Source organism: Thunnus thynnus, chromosome 19 (assembly GCF_963924715.1).
Source record: "Thunnus thynnus chromosome 19, fThuThy2.1, whole genome shotgun sequence".
Classification (NCBI taxonomy): domain Eukaryota; kingdom Metazoa; phylum Chordata; class Actinopteri; order Scombriformes; family Scombridae; genus Thunnus; species Thunnus thynnus.
In genome coordinates, this window is record NC_089535.1 from 17015811 (window position 1) to 17032766 (window position 16956).

Below are 16956 nucleotides of genomic sequence, written 5' to 3' on the forward strand. Positions count from 1 at the left end.
TTTGCTAGTGAAGAAAGAGATGACACATAAGATAAGACATGACAGATTTAGCATCTTAGGTATGGCTCAGGACAAGCTTTTGGCTTGTTTTTTCTTAACCAGATAAGCGCTCCTTTGTAAGGGAGATCTGGTAAAAACAGCAACATAACAGACAGAAGTCAAGTTTCTTACCCCACACATACTACATTAATGCACATAGAGTACATTTATGTACACTGACCTAGGTAAACAATGTAAACACTTTTTTCTGTTTACACTGTACAGTGTTACTGTATCTTAATATAGTTACAGGAAAAAAAACTATTCTAAAACAGATCAACAAAGTAAGAACAAATCTACTTGTAATATAGATTTCAGTTTTAAACATCTTAAGCAAGACCAGACTGAACAAAGATTAGAGGGCAACAAAAATCAGAGATAAAAAAGTTCCACTATGGAGTTTCACAGTCCTTATACAAGACCCCATACAGTATTCAACCTGAAGAAAAATACAAGACTGGTATATAAAAACTCCAGGGATCATTTATGTTTTATGCAAATCATTTAAATTTACACTGTACTTGACTTTGATCTTCCATTAAAATCTAGTTTCTAGAAAAAGAAGATGGCGGTAATATTCCAAAAACCAGCACTTTTGAGTCCTAATGTTGCCATATTTAATTACGATGACATAATGTGCTTGACTTTATTTTACAGAAGTTTAAGTTTTACAAATATAGCCAGTTTCAGTATTAAAGTTGGAGCATACTGGACATAATGCCCTTTTAAAACATGGTCAAAATCAGTTATGGCCATATTTTTCTTTGAGTATAACGAGCAATAATATGTTTTAATGAGCCTGTGCACTGGAGTTAAAAATGTTTATTAATGCCTCCTGTGGTGAGTTCAGGCTATATACGTCCATATTGCATGTCAGTAGAGCAGCAGATACAGTACGTAGTTCATGTTTAGACTGTAATTGGTTGGAAGGCATGTTTAACAGATGTTGATCCTGGTACAAAGGCTTATTGGAGAGGTTTCATCTCATAGTACAGCCACATCCTCTGGCCTGACACACTCAGAAACACACACACAAACACACACACCACAGATCTACTTCATCTGTGGAGGGGGGAACCCCAACAACAAATCTCTACAATCACACATAGTTTCATCTGCACGCCTTTCAACAAGGATTTCATGTACACAAGGCTATGTGTTCTCTCTCGCTCTCAAACACATACACACACACATATAAAGAGGTAAATAGGGTCTGCGGGTTTGGAGAAGAAGATAGTTTTGAGGGCTGCAGGGTCTGAGGTTGGCGTTCATCGCACAATCAACCACGTTGCAGGGACTCGAGCCTGTCTCTGTAGCATTGATTTAAAATGTGCTTCTGGACCTAACAGTGCTGGAAACAGCGTGGTTCCTACAGTGGTGAGTGAGGGAAAAGATGAGACGTCGCTGTAGCATTAAAACACTATTTGCCCAGGATTTTGGGGGATTTAAGAGCAGGTTTTATAAGCCAACTCACGTGGAACAAATTTTTCAATGTGAATTCAGAATATAGAGTTGAAAGCGATTGGCGGGGTGCAAATGATAAACTTTCCCTCAGCACTTGGCACATTCCCAAACAAAGCACCTCCTGCAATCACAGGAAATATACTTTCGAGTGAATTGAGACATTTTAAACCCAACAATCCATCTGTTATACGGCATCAGGCAAAGACAAATCAGCTAGACAGTAAATAACTATCAATATAATCCCATAACATCATGAAATAATGGCTTGGAGCAGACGATTTCATTGACAAGCAGCGAGATGACCAGCAGTAGTTGTTTCAGTTTAGGAATAGGTTTAAGATAAGATATACTTTATTTGTCCTCATGGGGAAATTCATTTTAGACTCTACACTGCAGTTCCACAATAAGTTAACAAACAGCACTGAGTAACAACAGAGGTAATAAGAACACATATGGCATAAAACCAGAAGCACACATTGTACCTAACCCAAAGATTAAAGCAGCACAGAAGCACACAGCAGCATAGAAACATAAAATATAACGACCAGCAGCTTAAAAAGTGCAATATGGGGGCAATAGCGGCTCAAATGGTAACACTTAATTTACAGAAGATGTGTAAATTCTTAATCTTTTCCAAATATTTTTTTAGGGAGGTTTCCTGGAAATAGCCATGTAATGTGGTACCAATTATAGGAGAATAGAGAAATAAGTCAGTACAGTTACATCGTATGTATCGTCGTATGCTAAGCTACCTTGAGCTACTGTAACCTTAGGAAAAAATGCAAAAAACACATTTCAAAAGAATTAAGCTTCTGATAACAGAAGAATAATTCATTCATATTTACTAACATTTAATTTGAGCAGTTTGCCAATAAACTGGACACAATTTATCAACTAATTATCTAAGATAATGGTCGCAGAACTACAGTATGTCTCTACTTTGATTATTTTCCTTGTAATTAGTGTCAAAATAATAATAATATATAATAATTCTTTCCAGGAAACTTCCAAAAGACAATTAGGAAATAACAGACCCGTAAAATGAAGCTTTGACAGATTTCACCAAAGTTTAGCTGAATATGAACTGTGTGGAGAAAATATGAACGTGACTATCTAGACATTGTGTGAGAGAAAGCCTTGTTTTTTCCATTTAAGTCAATATTATGAGGAAATAATTATGCGAATGAGCTACGTGAAAGACATGTTTACATCTCCAAAGCCAACATACAGCATTACTCTCTACTAACCGCCCAAAACAGCAGCAATAACCTCCAGATCAAAACCAATTCACTCCGTAAACCCTCAAGACTCAAACACGGGGGTTCATCAACTCAAAAGACCAACAAAACAAAAAAAATGATGAGAGCAACATTATGAGCAGGTAGAAGGAAAGTGTTCAAAGCTAACACACTGTTAGCATGACTTACGAGTAGCAATACTTAAGCGGGATCCTCAGCCTCTCTATTAACACAGAAATCCTTCCTGAAGAGTCGCGGCGGTCCCAAGCTTCCCTGGAAACACAATATTCCTCCGTCGTCATAAAGCAACAAAAAACAGACTCTTTATGAAATGCTATATGAGCTAGTTTAAGCGGTGGAAACGTCTGCATAGTTTTACAGCTGCGTGGAGTAATTAGCAAACGTAATGTGCAATTTAGCAGCACCGGCAGCGCCAAGCGGTGGGCGGAGCATCGATGGTTTAAATTTAAAGGACCAGTGTGTAGGATTTAGTGGCATCTAGCGGTGAGGTTGCAGATTGCAATCAAATGAATACACCTCTCCCTTTTCAAATTTGCGAAACACGCGAAAGGCACTCTCTGGAGCCAGTGTTTGGCCGTCATAAGATATCCATGGTTCTGGGCTACTGTAGAAACATGGCGGTGCAACATGGCGGTCTCCGTAGAAGGGGACCCACCATGGATGTATTATAAGAGCTGGATACCGGACTAAAAATGGCGCCCATTCAGTCCTATAGCTTGCCTGGCGCATACGCATGGATGTGTTACATCCATGGGACCTGCTCCCTTTGTAGATATAAAGGGCTCATTCTAAGGGAATGAAAACACAATTCTTATTTTCATGGGATTACATACTAATTAAAACATACTTATGAATATTATATTCCATTTCTGCCAAGTCTGTTCCGCTAGATGCTCCTTTTCACAACAGAGTGTTTGATATCACTCACTGAGCACATTATTACGAAACACCAGTGCAATTAAATGTAATCCAATACAACAGCTCTGCCTTACAATTCTACTTTTACAAAGTTTATACATTTTCAGGACAAAATATTAGGAATATTTTTCAATATAATTCACTCCAGATAGGTCCAGCCCTGACTATGTTGGTGCCCTAGGTGAGATTTTAGATTGGAGCACCACCCCCACCCTCCAAAAAATGCAACAATAGTACCTCCAGTACAAGAATTTCAAATATGAACTCACACTAAAATGAAGTTCAACGATGGTATCTCCAGCCCAGACAAAGCCCTCCCAGTCCTTCAGACAAAAAGTCAAGCGGGGATCAAGGTGCCATCAGTGAGTGTTTGGTGGTATGGCCTGAGGTAGCACATGAGGTTTGGTGGCTGTTGGGCAAAAACTGACCGACCAGTAAGGCTTTGAAAAACAAACCAGATCAAAATCCATGCAAGTCAAGTGATAAAAAAGAGAGCAAAAATGCAAAGAAGGGAAAACAAGTGCATATTTCCAAAAGTTGTCTACAAGCACACCTGTCAGTAAATAAAAAAAGACCCACCAATTTGGTGCCCCCTGCCTGATTTGGTGCCCTAGGCACCACCACAAACTAATGACCTCAATAATAAACATATAGTAGAATTATCACCTGTCTGACAATGTCAACAAAAATGTATAAACTTTGTATTTATGGCAGAGCTGTTGTATTGGATTGCATTAGATTACACAGGTGTTCCTAATAAAGTGAGTGTAATTCTGGTACAATATGTTTTACATTATCAAAGGTTTCCTTTTAGTAACATGACTTTTCTAATCATTTGGTAGAACATTACATCACCTTAACAAAGAGGAAAAAAATCACTAAACTGTGTTTCATATATGAGAAACATATTTAACAAAACCAGAAGCATTATGTATAGTCCATGACAAAAATGTAGCCTGCCAGATGCACATATTCTCTGTACTTTCAGTGCTGGAAGTTTAGGCTATTTAGTCAAGTACTGTATGTAAGAATATTTATAACTCCAGAACATTCAGACTGTGTGTTAAGATTGTTCATACAAAACTTGATCTACCTATAATATATGAAACATTATTTTAGATAAAACTACCTAGAAAAAAGGATGGGGGTATCAAATGCAAAAAAGTGAGGGACTTGGATATGCTCAATATATGCACATATATAGTCACTAAATGGCATATTAAATTCTCTCACTTTTTTGCATTTTACACCTCCCTTCCTTTTTTTTGTATTTTCACTCACCCTTTTGGGAAACCTTTTTCCACTGCTTTCCCATGGCTTCCTAGATAAAACTGCCTAGCAGTAAAGTAGTTTGAATTAGCTCCACTGACTAGATACAACTACAGCATTCAATTGTTAATGCATTATAAAGCACTTTAAAGTAGAGCTGGGTTACCAACAGGCAAAACCTCAGGGTGAAATGATATGGGCCTTCAGGTGGGTCCTGCATTATTACCTGTCTTGTCTACCTTTCTTGTAGAGGGGTCCTGTGCATGGCTGGAACCTCTCAGGGGGCCTTGGGGCAAAAATCTGCTGTTGGGACCTTGTTACCTACAGATTCCCATCAAGTACAGCGCACAGAGCACACTATGGCAGCATCATTATGTTTTGCAGAGAAAGAGAAAATACAAAAGAGATCAAAATGTACATGTTAAATGATTAATAATTATATGACAAGTGGGTCAGTTTGGGTTCACAGATCATTTTTGGCCCAGGGGCCCCCAGCTGGTTAATCCTGCCAGCCTAAAAGGGGCCCGTCTGCATTAATGAATACTTTTACATTGGATATTTAAATACATAATACTGATAATACTTTTATTTAATGGCCTGGCACACTCACACATGTGTTTTAACTTGTTGATTAGACCTCTGCTTTGGTTACAAGTGTGCAGAGCTACAGTATGCTGGGAATTACATGAGGTCACCAAACTCCATGTGCAAAGAAGACTGATAAAGGCATAGTGTGTCCTGCCTGCCCTAATAGATGCAACAACAGGAGAGTCAGGGAGATGTTAATCAAGCACAGATTGTACAAGCCCACACAGTCCTGAGAAAAGGTCTGATTAGGCAAAATAATTCAAATAACCTGTATGGGTTTACCACAGGGCATTTTACTAGAGTTTTAAATGCAAACCTTTTTTTAATTGTCATTGTCAGGATCTTAATACTTCATCCACCACTGCATGTTTTCTTCTCACACACGCGCATGCACGCTCACTGATCTTATCAAACATGGAATCCACATAGTACATCTCATCATCAAACAGATTCAAACACACTCACCCACCAAAATACACTCTCTCTATAAATAATTAAATACCCTCCTTGTCAAATTGCATGCAAGGCCAGGCAAAACAAACTGTGTTTTTTCAGGGAAGGATAGACTATCCCCAAATGACGGGAGGATGGAGGCTTATTGTAGCTGGAACATGCTGGTTATCCTTCAGTGCTCTGGAAAATACTGGCGGCATGACAATAGACCAGCTTGGGCTGAGGAGGCTGTCACCTCAGCACTTATCAGACCATGGATCTTGCCGCTGTCTCTCCCACTTATAGCTCTCTCTCTCTTTCACAAACACATACCATGAAGACACACATGACCTCTGAAACCCTTCAGATGTACATCTCACTCGCAGTACACACAAAGTCCTTGATAGTAATTTCTCAACCCTTTTTTTTTTTTTTTTAAATCACTATCACTACATCTCGCCTCTGCTTTGGGAGTGACAGTTCTCTTCAGATCTCCTCCAGCCTGAGAGCAGATAACAACCCGTCTGAGTGCTACTTGTTACAGGATGAAGCCACCCTCATCGCTCACACATGCAATCCCCATTCTCATAAATGTATCTACGGTCTAATCTACTCTATCTCTGTAGGCACCACTCCCCTTCTAAGTACCTCCAGTTCATTCTCCGTTGATGAATAGCAATCAAGTGCTGCTTGTAGGTGAAAATGTCACACAAACTGATATTTACATTTCAGTCATTATCACAGCCCTCATGACTGACTCATGCGATCCTATTCTGTTGCATCGGGACACTTGGGGGTTACAGAGGTGGCTTTCCTAACCAGCTTGTGCATCATCTCCTCACTGTCCCCCATCAAAGCTGAGCCATTGTATTCGCCCTCCTCATACCTTCATTTTTTGAATAGGAGGGAAGCTCATTACATGACACTGTTTGCAGGATGACAACAATAAATCTCCTCCCAGCTGTCTTGCAGTGCCTTATTTGCATGACTTTCTTTTAAGGGGACTTTATATCTCCTTAAAAACATCTGTTATGGTTAAAGTATTATCTTGAACTCTTCAGCTGCAGTTGTTTAAATTTCAGTGTGATAACAATTTGGAAACTGCCACATGGTACTCTACTCCATAGATGAGTTCTCACTGACCTCTGCCAATTTCATCCCATTTGTTATGACCCGGCTCAAGAGGCTACAACAAAAGGGAGACACACCATGTCAAAGTTTAACAAAAGATATTTTATTTAACCAAATTTAAACCAAACTGAACCAAATTAAAGAATTAGCTGAATATGTGAAGTATGGGGTGTGGAGTTCAGTAAAGTCAGTAGTGTGTGATGTGCATGAGTGGAAGACATATGTGTGAGTGTTGTCAAGGTGCATAATATCAAAGTAAATAACTAAAGCAACATAACCAAACCAAATGTGAGCAGTGAGAGCAGCAGCAGAGAGGCAGAGAGTGTATAAGCTGCAGCAGTGGTTTAAGTGACCTACAAACACCGGGCCCAGGTGTTCTGGGTTACTCCAATCAATCATCTGCAGGGCAAGGAGAGATACAGGTTAGTAACAGATTGAACCCCAGATGCGGGGGGTGGGGAGACAGTGGGGATTCCCCCACCCCTCCCGCATCTGGTCTACATACCCCTGCCTTGGCTGCTGAGTTATTTTTATCCCCAGTAGGGACAAAAATGTATCCCCCTCATAGTGAGGGAAAAAAACTGCAATGGGGCTGGGCAAGGGCTGCAATGTGAGAGCAGTCATTAGTGCAAACAGCAATAAAATCAGAAATGGACTTTCACTGTCAGTGCTTGAGTGACAATAGAGATGACACGGTGTCTAGGCTCCGTGATGACGCAGGACCAGGGGTTGCCTCCTTCCCTGCTCGGACATTTGCAGAGATGTGGGTCACACGCCACGGATGACCCTTCCACAGGAAAGCATAAAAGGAAGACAGAAGTCCATCATCAAAGCAGACTGTTTTCTTAGACTTACAATAGGCATATGCTGTAGCCTGTTTATTTTTATGACAGTACGTTCTGTTATTGCATGTTATTATTTTCTATTCAATATAGAAGTTTGCTGCACATAGAGCTGAATTAAACAGTGACTTGTATTAAGTGTATTGGCGCGTCTGGCTGAGTGGCGCTATCCACAGTACTGAAAGGAGCTTTGGGGGAATTTATTTCTGGCATGTTAAATTAGCATTTAACCTTTTGTTTTGTTGTATTTGATCACATCTCCTATGTGTCCGGATGAGGAAAAGAGAAGGCATGAACTTGACATCACATCGCTGAGTGAAAAAATTGCACTATTTGATGAATTAAATTAAAAAAAAAATTTAATTAAAATATTCCTGTAGATGCAGTGGTCAAGCTCAAATTTCATAATTGTTTTATAAAAGTTCACAATTATTTTAAAAATTTTACTGTAACAGCTGCAAGTAATAGCCTCATAGGCTTCATAGTCTATATAGGCCCACTGTGGTTCGGATTTATTTTCATGAATAAAAATGTTTCAAAAACATCTCTCCCCTCTGATATTTTTTCACAAATTGCACCCTGCTGTTATAGCTGAAATCCTCCACAGTGAAGTGTTTTCATTAATTTGTCTACCCTCTGTAAAACAGAACTGAGCAGATGAAGTGTGTGTGCGAGTGTGCAGAAATCTTTTCCCCCTTATATTCCTTCACCTAAGTAATTGCTGCAAATATTTGAGTTTTCAACCCCCGCTGTACAAAATTGGGCCGGTAAACTTACCATCAAAGCCGAGGTAGACCTCAGGGAAAAGCTTGCAGATCAACTTGTTTACTATTGGGGAATTCAATTGCACCTTTAAAAGTTTGTCAGGGAAGAAATGACACCTTCGGGCAACGTCTAGAGTAAATACAGGTTTATTAGGGATGAAAATGTTCCATGATAAACAAAACAGGGGAAGAAAAAAAAAACATTCACAGTACATTTCATCGTTTCGTCTCCCTAACATGGTGCACTGAAACATTGTACAACTTCATAACCCCATCTGCACAGATATGATGCCTCTTTACAAAAATACTCTCCTTAAGAAGAAAAAAAAGGAGGGTGGGGGTTTTACACTGTATATTGGCCTTAGTAAAATTAACAAGATTTTCCATCTCCTCTAATTTGATCATACCTCAAAAATGGCAATAAGTTACAAATAGTAAGCTGACATCTCTCTCTAACAGTCTTGGCATGCAATGCTTCATGTGAGAACAATAACTCCTCATGAGTACTAATGACATCTGCGGCTTTACACTTGCACAGCATACAGTAAACTGAGGTTTGATGGTTAAAGATGCAATGTGAACACAAAAAACTTAAGGTAATTGGTCAGGTTTAGGATATATGAGAGCTGACTAGTTGAAATAAGGATGAAAAATGACTGGTCCTGTGGCAGATTCAGACAAGCGTGATTGGTCAGATGATATGGAAAGCTATTGGTCGTTTTATGGAGAGGTAGGACAGTTGTCATGGTCAACGTATCAGGTCCCAGGATGAAAACTATAATGCAGATCAGCAGGTCTACTTCTCAAATCTGCATCCTGACTTCTTTACAGTACTTGTGTACATTCTAAAAGACTGAAGTAGAGTGAAGAAAACTGTCATTGTTCCTTAAACCATATATCAAGAAAATATCTTACTCACAAATTCATCTATTGTATCATGACCATTAAATTTTGGGAGAGTGAAGTAATGAAAGGGTGGCAGCAAAACTAAAGCATTAAAACTCAATGCACTTAAGTTCCTAGTGTTTTTAGTTTGGTTGGCTCTGCTGTGTAAAGGCAGGTGTATAGTGGGGACTACTGTCAGTTTGTCGGTGATCTTTTGTCATCTTTCAAGGACATAACAAATGCATTTGTGCTGTATAATCCATCGAGAGTGAGCATAAATATGGGAAGTTTTGGCACAAGTTTATGGTTATGGCAAATGTTGGGCTTTAACAAAAGAAAGAACTATTTAAGTTCATAACTGCTAACTTAATATTTAACAATCAATGTGCTCTGAAATGTGGCAACAACTCACATTAAATAACTGCATTGTTGCTTTAGACTCTTTACATAACAGTCAGGTTAACATCTGGCCTTCCTTTACAAACTGTGATCCTTCATTTCCCTGTAGAGCAATAATGAGGACACAAATATTGGAGTGGATGAGGGCGAGATCGAGCCACATTCACTTAAAAAACAAACCCTTCTTTTACCGTAAAGGCCAAAGGCAAACACCACATGTACTGTAATATCTGAACCACACACGGTGATGGGACACACCTGGTCCAAAAACACCATAAAATCCACTCAACTATCAGAGCTACAAGAGTGTTTGTTTGTAGGAGTGGTACAACCTTTACTAACATTACAAGCTCACACTCAAAAGGTCACATCCATTTGGTTAATTGCAGTAAATGCTTGATAGACGAGGTTTGAATGGATTTTTAACTGTTTTTGGATCCATGTGTGATTGCTGCATTAGAGGTTTAGGTGAAGGTCACAAGACACTGAAGTGAAAAGAAAAAAAGCAAATAGCATGACTAGATTTCAAATACTGGCTATGGCTTCTAAAACGTGATCACGGACATTTTTTCGAGGTTTATGATCATTATCAGGCCGCGTACAAAAATCTCTCGATGTAGTATAAAACTTGAACTGAAAGAGCCTTACAAAAATGTTGCACTATTCTGCTTTTTTTCTTTTGACTTGTACATAAAAAAGAAGGCATTGAGAGGAAAACACACCACGTGTGACATAAGCATTTGAGATCTATCAAAGGGAACACAAATTACTTTACTTTAATCAAAGACTACTCTGGAGAAAAATAGGGGGAGAAAACTCTTGACAGTGTGGAAAAAACTGTTAATGCTTAAGTCTCTCATACCTTTTTCCTCTGGCGGTTCCCCTTCATATCTATCTATGCTTTTGTTCCTTATTCATTCCAAATCATCTAAAATATTTCTATTTTTCCTAAAAAATGTCTTAACAGTGAAATTTTACATATCTAACATCTTAATGCACCTACATTTCTGATTGTTGTTTTACATTAATATAGGTGTCCAAAACTACAATGTCACTGTCAGAATATACAGAGCACTTGGGATATAGTTGACATACCCTTCCTTTAATATCTAGAAATACAAGAAGTGCTGAAAAAAAACTGTATTTACGTGCATTATTACAGTGGGAGCACTAACCAGAAATATCTGCATTGCTTGGCTCCTTCTGCGTAAGCATATTGTTTACAATAAATGGTGAAATTTCTTTTATTTATAGATCATAGGAAGGGTTTGCCAAAAATCTTTTTTCTTAATGATCCTGAGTCACAGATGATCTAAATGCTGAGATACTACAGGGAAAACTTGGTCTTATTGTCTTCTACCTTCCTCGCTCCATGTGTGCTTGGAGTGGAGTTTCCTTTTTTGGGGGGGAGGGAGAGCCGTCTTACTGGCTCTGGGTTTCGCGAACCTTAGCTTGAAGGGCATCGCAAGTCTTCTTGGCGTCGCCTAGCAACATGGCAGTGTTGGGCTTGTAGAAGATGGGGTTGTCAACGGCTGCGTATCCCACACCCAGGGAACGTTTCATCACAACCACCTAAATGGGAGGAGACGCAGTCACACACACAAACACATGCCTGTTAGCTTCTAACTGGACGATCAGAGATGACAGAACTGAGGAAGCAGCTTTTGAAAAGAATTTGGGTGTGCTGTAAACTCTCATGACTATCCAACCTTTTCAAAAGTAAAACCAGGAAATCCCCCCCCCCCCCACCCCCCCCCCCCCCCCCCCCCCCATCCCTCATCCCTCACATTCTCTCTTCCTCGACAACATCTGTCCACTGACCTTGGATTAGAAATAAAGTGAAACTATTGATTTTTTTCCTAAAATCTCTGTGCAGCTGGAAGTTCAAAAATTCAAATTTTTAATTGAATAAGCACATTAACAAACTCTGTTTTCATTTGAACTACTGTGAGTTGATAATTTAAAAAATGACCACAGATTTTTAGGTTAGCATGAATTTAATTAAGATGTAATTTACTTGAGCAAAAGTCTAAAAGTATTGCATGCACAAGAAGTTTGTGTTCTCGCATGACTCATAAATGCATCATCGGGCAATTATGAAAGGCTATTTAAAAGCATGTATATCCAAAAAGGAGTGTCTTCTTGTGTTTTGATCTGTGCACCTGTGTGTGCGTCTGCATGAGAGTGTGCGTGGTTAAGTTGAATGTCCTCTTTGATTTCCCCGGGGGAAAGTGTGTGGAAACTAGCGGGAGCGCTGTATGAATCCCAGATCTCGGAGTGGTGCCAGTGGGATGCTCTGAATGTCGTCATTCCACAGCGACACAGTCACCACTAATGGGATCAGGATGGGACTGCACCTGGAGCTGCAGCAATCTGTGTCTATGCGTGTGGATGAATGTGAGTATGCATTTTATTTACAGTTTGTGTGTGTTGTCTTCAAATGGAGGCCCCCCTCTACGTGTGTGGACTCCAACATTCGGTTGTGGGGATAAAAAGCTCCAGTTGTTGTAAAATCTTCCATTCCTTTTTATCTTTTTGGGCTTCAGGACAAATCTTATAATCGCACATGCATATGCCAGATGTCTCACCTGCTTAGACTTCCAGACCTCCAGCACAGGCATACCAGCGATGATAGAGTTGGGATCTTCCTGGGCTGCTGAGTTCACCGTGTCATTGGCACCAATCACCAGAACCAGGTCCGTCTCTGATTGGACACACAACAAATTCATTTCACTTCATGTTTATCTGGTTTGATTTCTTCCAGCATTTGGCTCGTTTTTTATTTTTTAAGTGCAACATCTGTCTCAAACAGATCACATTTTTTAAATTAGGTAATCAGTAGGGTAGTGGGTATATCCTTTCCCCCACATCCAATATTTTGCTTATCAACTCAAATTACTAAGTCGGAATGCAGTTGTAACTTTTGGGAGTCGATGCCACTTTATTGACTTTATCTTCAAATCTTGTTACAGTGTTTCAAAGTTTCGGGAAGAATGTCGCAGCTTGTTTTGTCATGCCCTAAAATTAGTCTCAACAATATTTGAGTACATTTAGTCATTGAATTCCAGAGACAACAAACATCAAATCAACAATATCTGATTATGTGTATCCAGTTTTTGAGCCCTGGAGATCTGGCTTCCGAGGTATGCCTAATTGAGTGGGAGATGGGGCATGAAACATTTGGAGATGATGGGATCAATATTGTGTGGGAAGTTTTCAAAAACAGGTTCTTTGAAAATTGAAATGGATGGAAATTATTGTAACCATATGCAACAGATTTGGCTTTTGCCACGGAACCTCAGGAACAATTAATTACTGTACGTTTCTGCAACAAGTGCTTTCTCACGATACTGGCAAAAACAGGAAAGTCGTCGTTTTCGTGTCGCTCCGATAGCGAGTTGAAGAACCTCGATGGTGTATCTTAACTTGCAACCTCTCACAACAATCCATATTTATAAATTATTTCTGCCATAGTTGCAAACTCTCTGGAAAGCTGCAGCAAAATCAAACGTATTAAGTCACAATAATTCTGGATAAACCAGTTCATAACTTCATGGCAAGTATGTAGGCATATGGAAGAAATGGATCTTACCGGCGAAGTCCTCATTAATCTCTTCCATTTCCAGAACAATATCATATGGGACACCGGCTTCAGCCAACAGCACGTTGAGCTGACCAGGCATGCGGCCAGCGACAGGGTGAATACCAAACCTGTGGGGGGGGGAAATGCAGATTTTTAACACGTCAACACAGAACACTACAATAACTATTAATTTCTGTTTCTGTGTCTATTTTCCCCAGAGGTGGCTAGGAGGGATCAAAATAAATGGAGACGGGAAAAGGAGGAGACAATAAGATGGATATTTTGGAGTTGAAAATCTGGTTATAAACACACATTCCCACTGAACTCCTCGCCCATATATTATTTGAGTGTGCGTGCATGTGTGTATGTGAGTGTACATAACTCTCAAACTCAATTAGCCATGTCATGTAATCAGGGTAGGAAATTAACACCAGCCACTGAATTCTGGTGGCTGGCTCCCTCTATACTTCCAGCCACTTGGCCATGTGACCGACCACCATTTGGAGATTTATTTTCTATTTGTTTGGTGATTTTTAGGCGGATACAGAGTGCAGATGGCCTGTCAGATCTGGGATCTATTAGCGACGGCGGCTGCCGATTGAAAAAGTCAGTTTCTGCCCTCCATGTAATTCCACACAGTCTACATGCACGGGACGACAGCGGGTAGAGAAGATTCGGTTTTGAAGAGGGAAGTGAAAGTGTGTCATTTTCCAAACGACACTGTACCGCAGATTCCAAGGAAGGAAGAATGTATTGGGATGTAGCGCGTTAAGATCAAGGAAGAGGAGAAGAGGGATTACACAGGCAGGTATGAAGAGGAAGATGTAGAATACAGAACAGAGAAAAGAGGAGGGAATGAGCTTTTCTCTTTTTTCTCCTTCTCTGACCACCCACTTTCCTCTAATCAAGTACAAATGCTCTAAGTAGCAGCAGCTGCCACAGCCAGGATCAAACGACTGAGGCTGGACAATTACACAAGCTTCCGCTGTACCTAGTCCTTCCTCTCCTCTCTTTTGCATTTCCTTTTTTCTCATTCCCTCCTCACAAACAGGTCTCTTCCTATATGTCACATCCCATCTTCTGATCATCCAGGACAACACATCCCTTTTCTCTTCTCTGCCTTTGCTTCATTTCATTTACTCATCTAAGTGCATGTACATTAATCTATACCGTTGATATTTTTCTACATCTAAACCTCTATTCATCTCTTTAGCCACCTGTATGACTCTCTTTACCTGAGACACACTAGTTACTCTAGTTTCTTTCAATTAATAACATTAACGTATGTTTAATGTCAATAAGTTAGTTTACCTGACTTTCTTGCCAGCTTCATGCAGCATTTTCACCAGCTCAGCGATGGGGTACTGAGCCTTCGCAGCACAGAGTCCATAACCTGAAAGAGATGCAAGAATAAAGCCCAGTGAAGACTCCACAATGTTTTCCATAATTTACCTGTTTTAGACAATTTTTTGCATTCTGAGACCGAAAACCCACATTGATACAGATGTCAATCTGTGCAGTTTTTGTTCAACAATGTCTGAGATAAGTCTTAACCTCACTGTGAACTGTCCCAGATGCTTTTATTGTAGCCAAAAACATGATGTGCTTGAAACTGAATCTTAAGAGATGAGAGGAAACTGGGGACGGGGAGGGAGGGAGACACACACACATACACACACAGTGTCTTCTTGTGCGTTTTTGTTGAATATCACCATCATTCATTGCAGTTGTTTAAATAAATTCTTGTAATGTGAGCAGTACAGCAAGACGTAGTAGTCTGCACTAGCTTTAACCGACCCAGAAATGGAAAGATGCTAAACAGCATCAACAAAGTGATGTGTTTCCTCTTGTATTTATGTATGTATATTATTTCGGTAGCAGTATTCATTCATCCCATCCAAGCTTTTTCCTCTCCTTGCACATTAATGTTTTTCTTGTTGCCTGTGTGTATTTGTTTGATTTTATAAACTCAATAAACTCAAGACAGCAGTGTAACCCACACAAGGGATGTGATGTGGGTAGAAGTCATTCTTAAACTGGACAGCCAAGTTTCAAACAGTTGCTTCAGCAAGGATTCACCTTACTGAGTAAAACTCCATATAAGCTGCGGGAGCGCTGTCCTGCAGCTGACCCTGCGCTGTGACCCCGCTCCCCAGCTGCCCCACAACTGCCTGCTGTGACTTTGATATGGTTTTATGATTCTCATGAATGTGGTTGTGAGAGTGGAGCAAAGCAGCACACGTGTGTGTGTGTCTGAACAGGTATACTACTTAAATATTAAACACATGACCCAGGCAGGCTTCAAAAGGATTCCATTATGAAATAACCAATAAATGTCCTTGATGTTGGCTCTGTGCTGAGGTCTGTTCTGAAAACTAATCAGGATTCAGCACCCTTCGAGCATAAGGTCAGCGATCCTAGCCTGTCGACTGGTTGTAAATGACTCATGAGTCTTAAAATATAAAAAGGTATAGATGATGGATAGCATGATAGATAACAGACTGAAAATACTTAAATATATATCCATTTCAATTTTCTGCAGCTTTTATTTTTTTGACCTTGCTCATCCTCATGACTCTGAATAGCTAGACTTAATAATTCACTTTAATTTTAACATTTAGAATAAATAAATATTAAATTATGTTACTAGTAGGCACTAAATTCTTCATAACAGTTTCTTTCTCTGAGTCTTTGGATTTATTTCATGTTTAATAATGCTGGTGTGTGGTACTTGATTTTTATCACTCCATCGCACACACAAACACATGCCAAACGGTCCAGTGGTGTTTACTAGCCTTGTCACAACAACCAGTCAGAAACTGAAACACCAATCAAAATGACACGGTTTGAAATGGAGCACAAAAAAAGAAAAAACACACAAAAAAAAAAACTACGAGAAACATGGTCGACTGTCTGCAGTTCAGTTCAACAAGTTAATGGTTTTCACCCCTTTTTTTTTCCTCCCCCCCCATCACAATTCTTTCATTCCTTGTGCTTCCAATATTCTCTCTGGAGTTTCTCCTATAAGAAAAACAAGTGGACCCAGACCATGCAGAGATGGGCCAGACGAAGCCAGGAAAAAACTGATGTTTATCAGACTGAGTCTTAACCGTTTCCACAGATGTCAATCAGGCAAAGTGACTGTGACGGCTCCAATTAGGGAGAATGGTCAAAATGGAAACAAGGGGACTGACTGAAATCCAGCGCTTGGTAACAATACTACTCTACTACTGATGACTACAGCAAAGAAATGAATTACGCATTTGGATGCTATGTGTTCTGACACTGATGACATCTGGGTTAGCAAAGCTTTTTTATTTTACATTGTAAATGCTTTAAATGCTCAAGACCAAGTGTGATTTGGACTTCCATGTCCAAGTTTG

At 39.7% G+C, this 16956-nt stretch overlaps 1 protein-coding gene across 1 annotated transcript in view; it reads right to left on the bottom strand.

Moving 5' to 3' along the window:
* Positions 1-8837: 8837 nt before the first annotated feature.
* The window catches only part of nnt (nicotinamide nucleotide transhydrogenase), a 35657-nt gene continuing 27538 nt past the window's right edge, over positions 8838-16956 (bottom strand). The window contains exons 19-22 of the mRNA XM_067573448.1: positions 14885-14966; positions 13583-13701; positions 12579-12694; positions 8838-11562 (exon numbers count right to left, since the gene is read on the bottom strand). Of these exons, the coding sequence (XP_067429549.1) occupies positions 11413-11562; positions 12579-12694; positions 13583-13701; positions 14885-14966 (467 nt within the window). The 3' untranslated portion in view covers positions 8838-11412. The remainder of the gene's footprint in view (positions 11563-12578; positions 12695-13582; positions 13702-14884; positions 14967-16956) is intronic.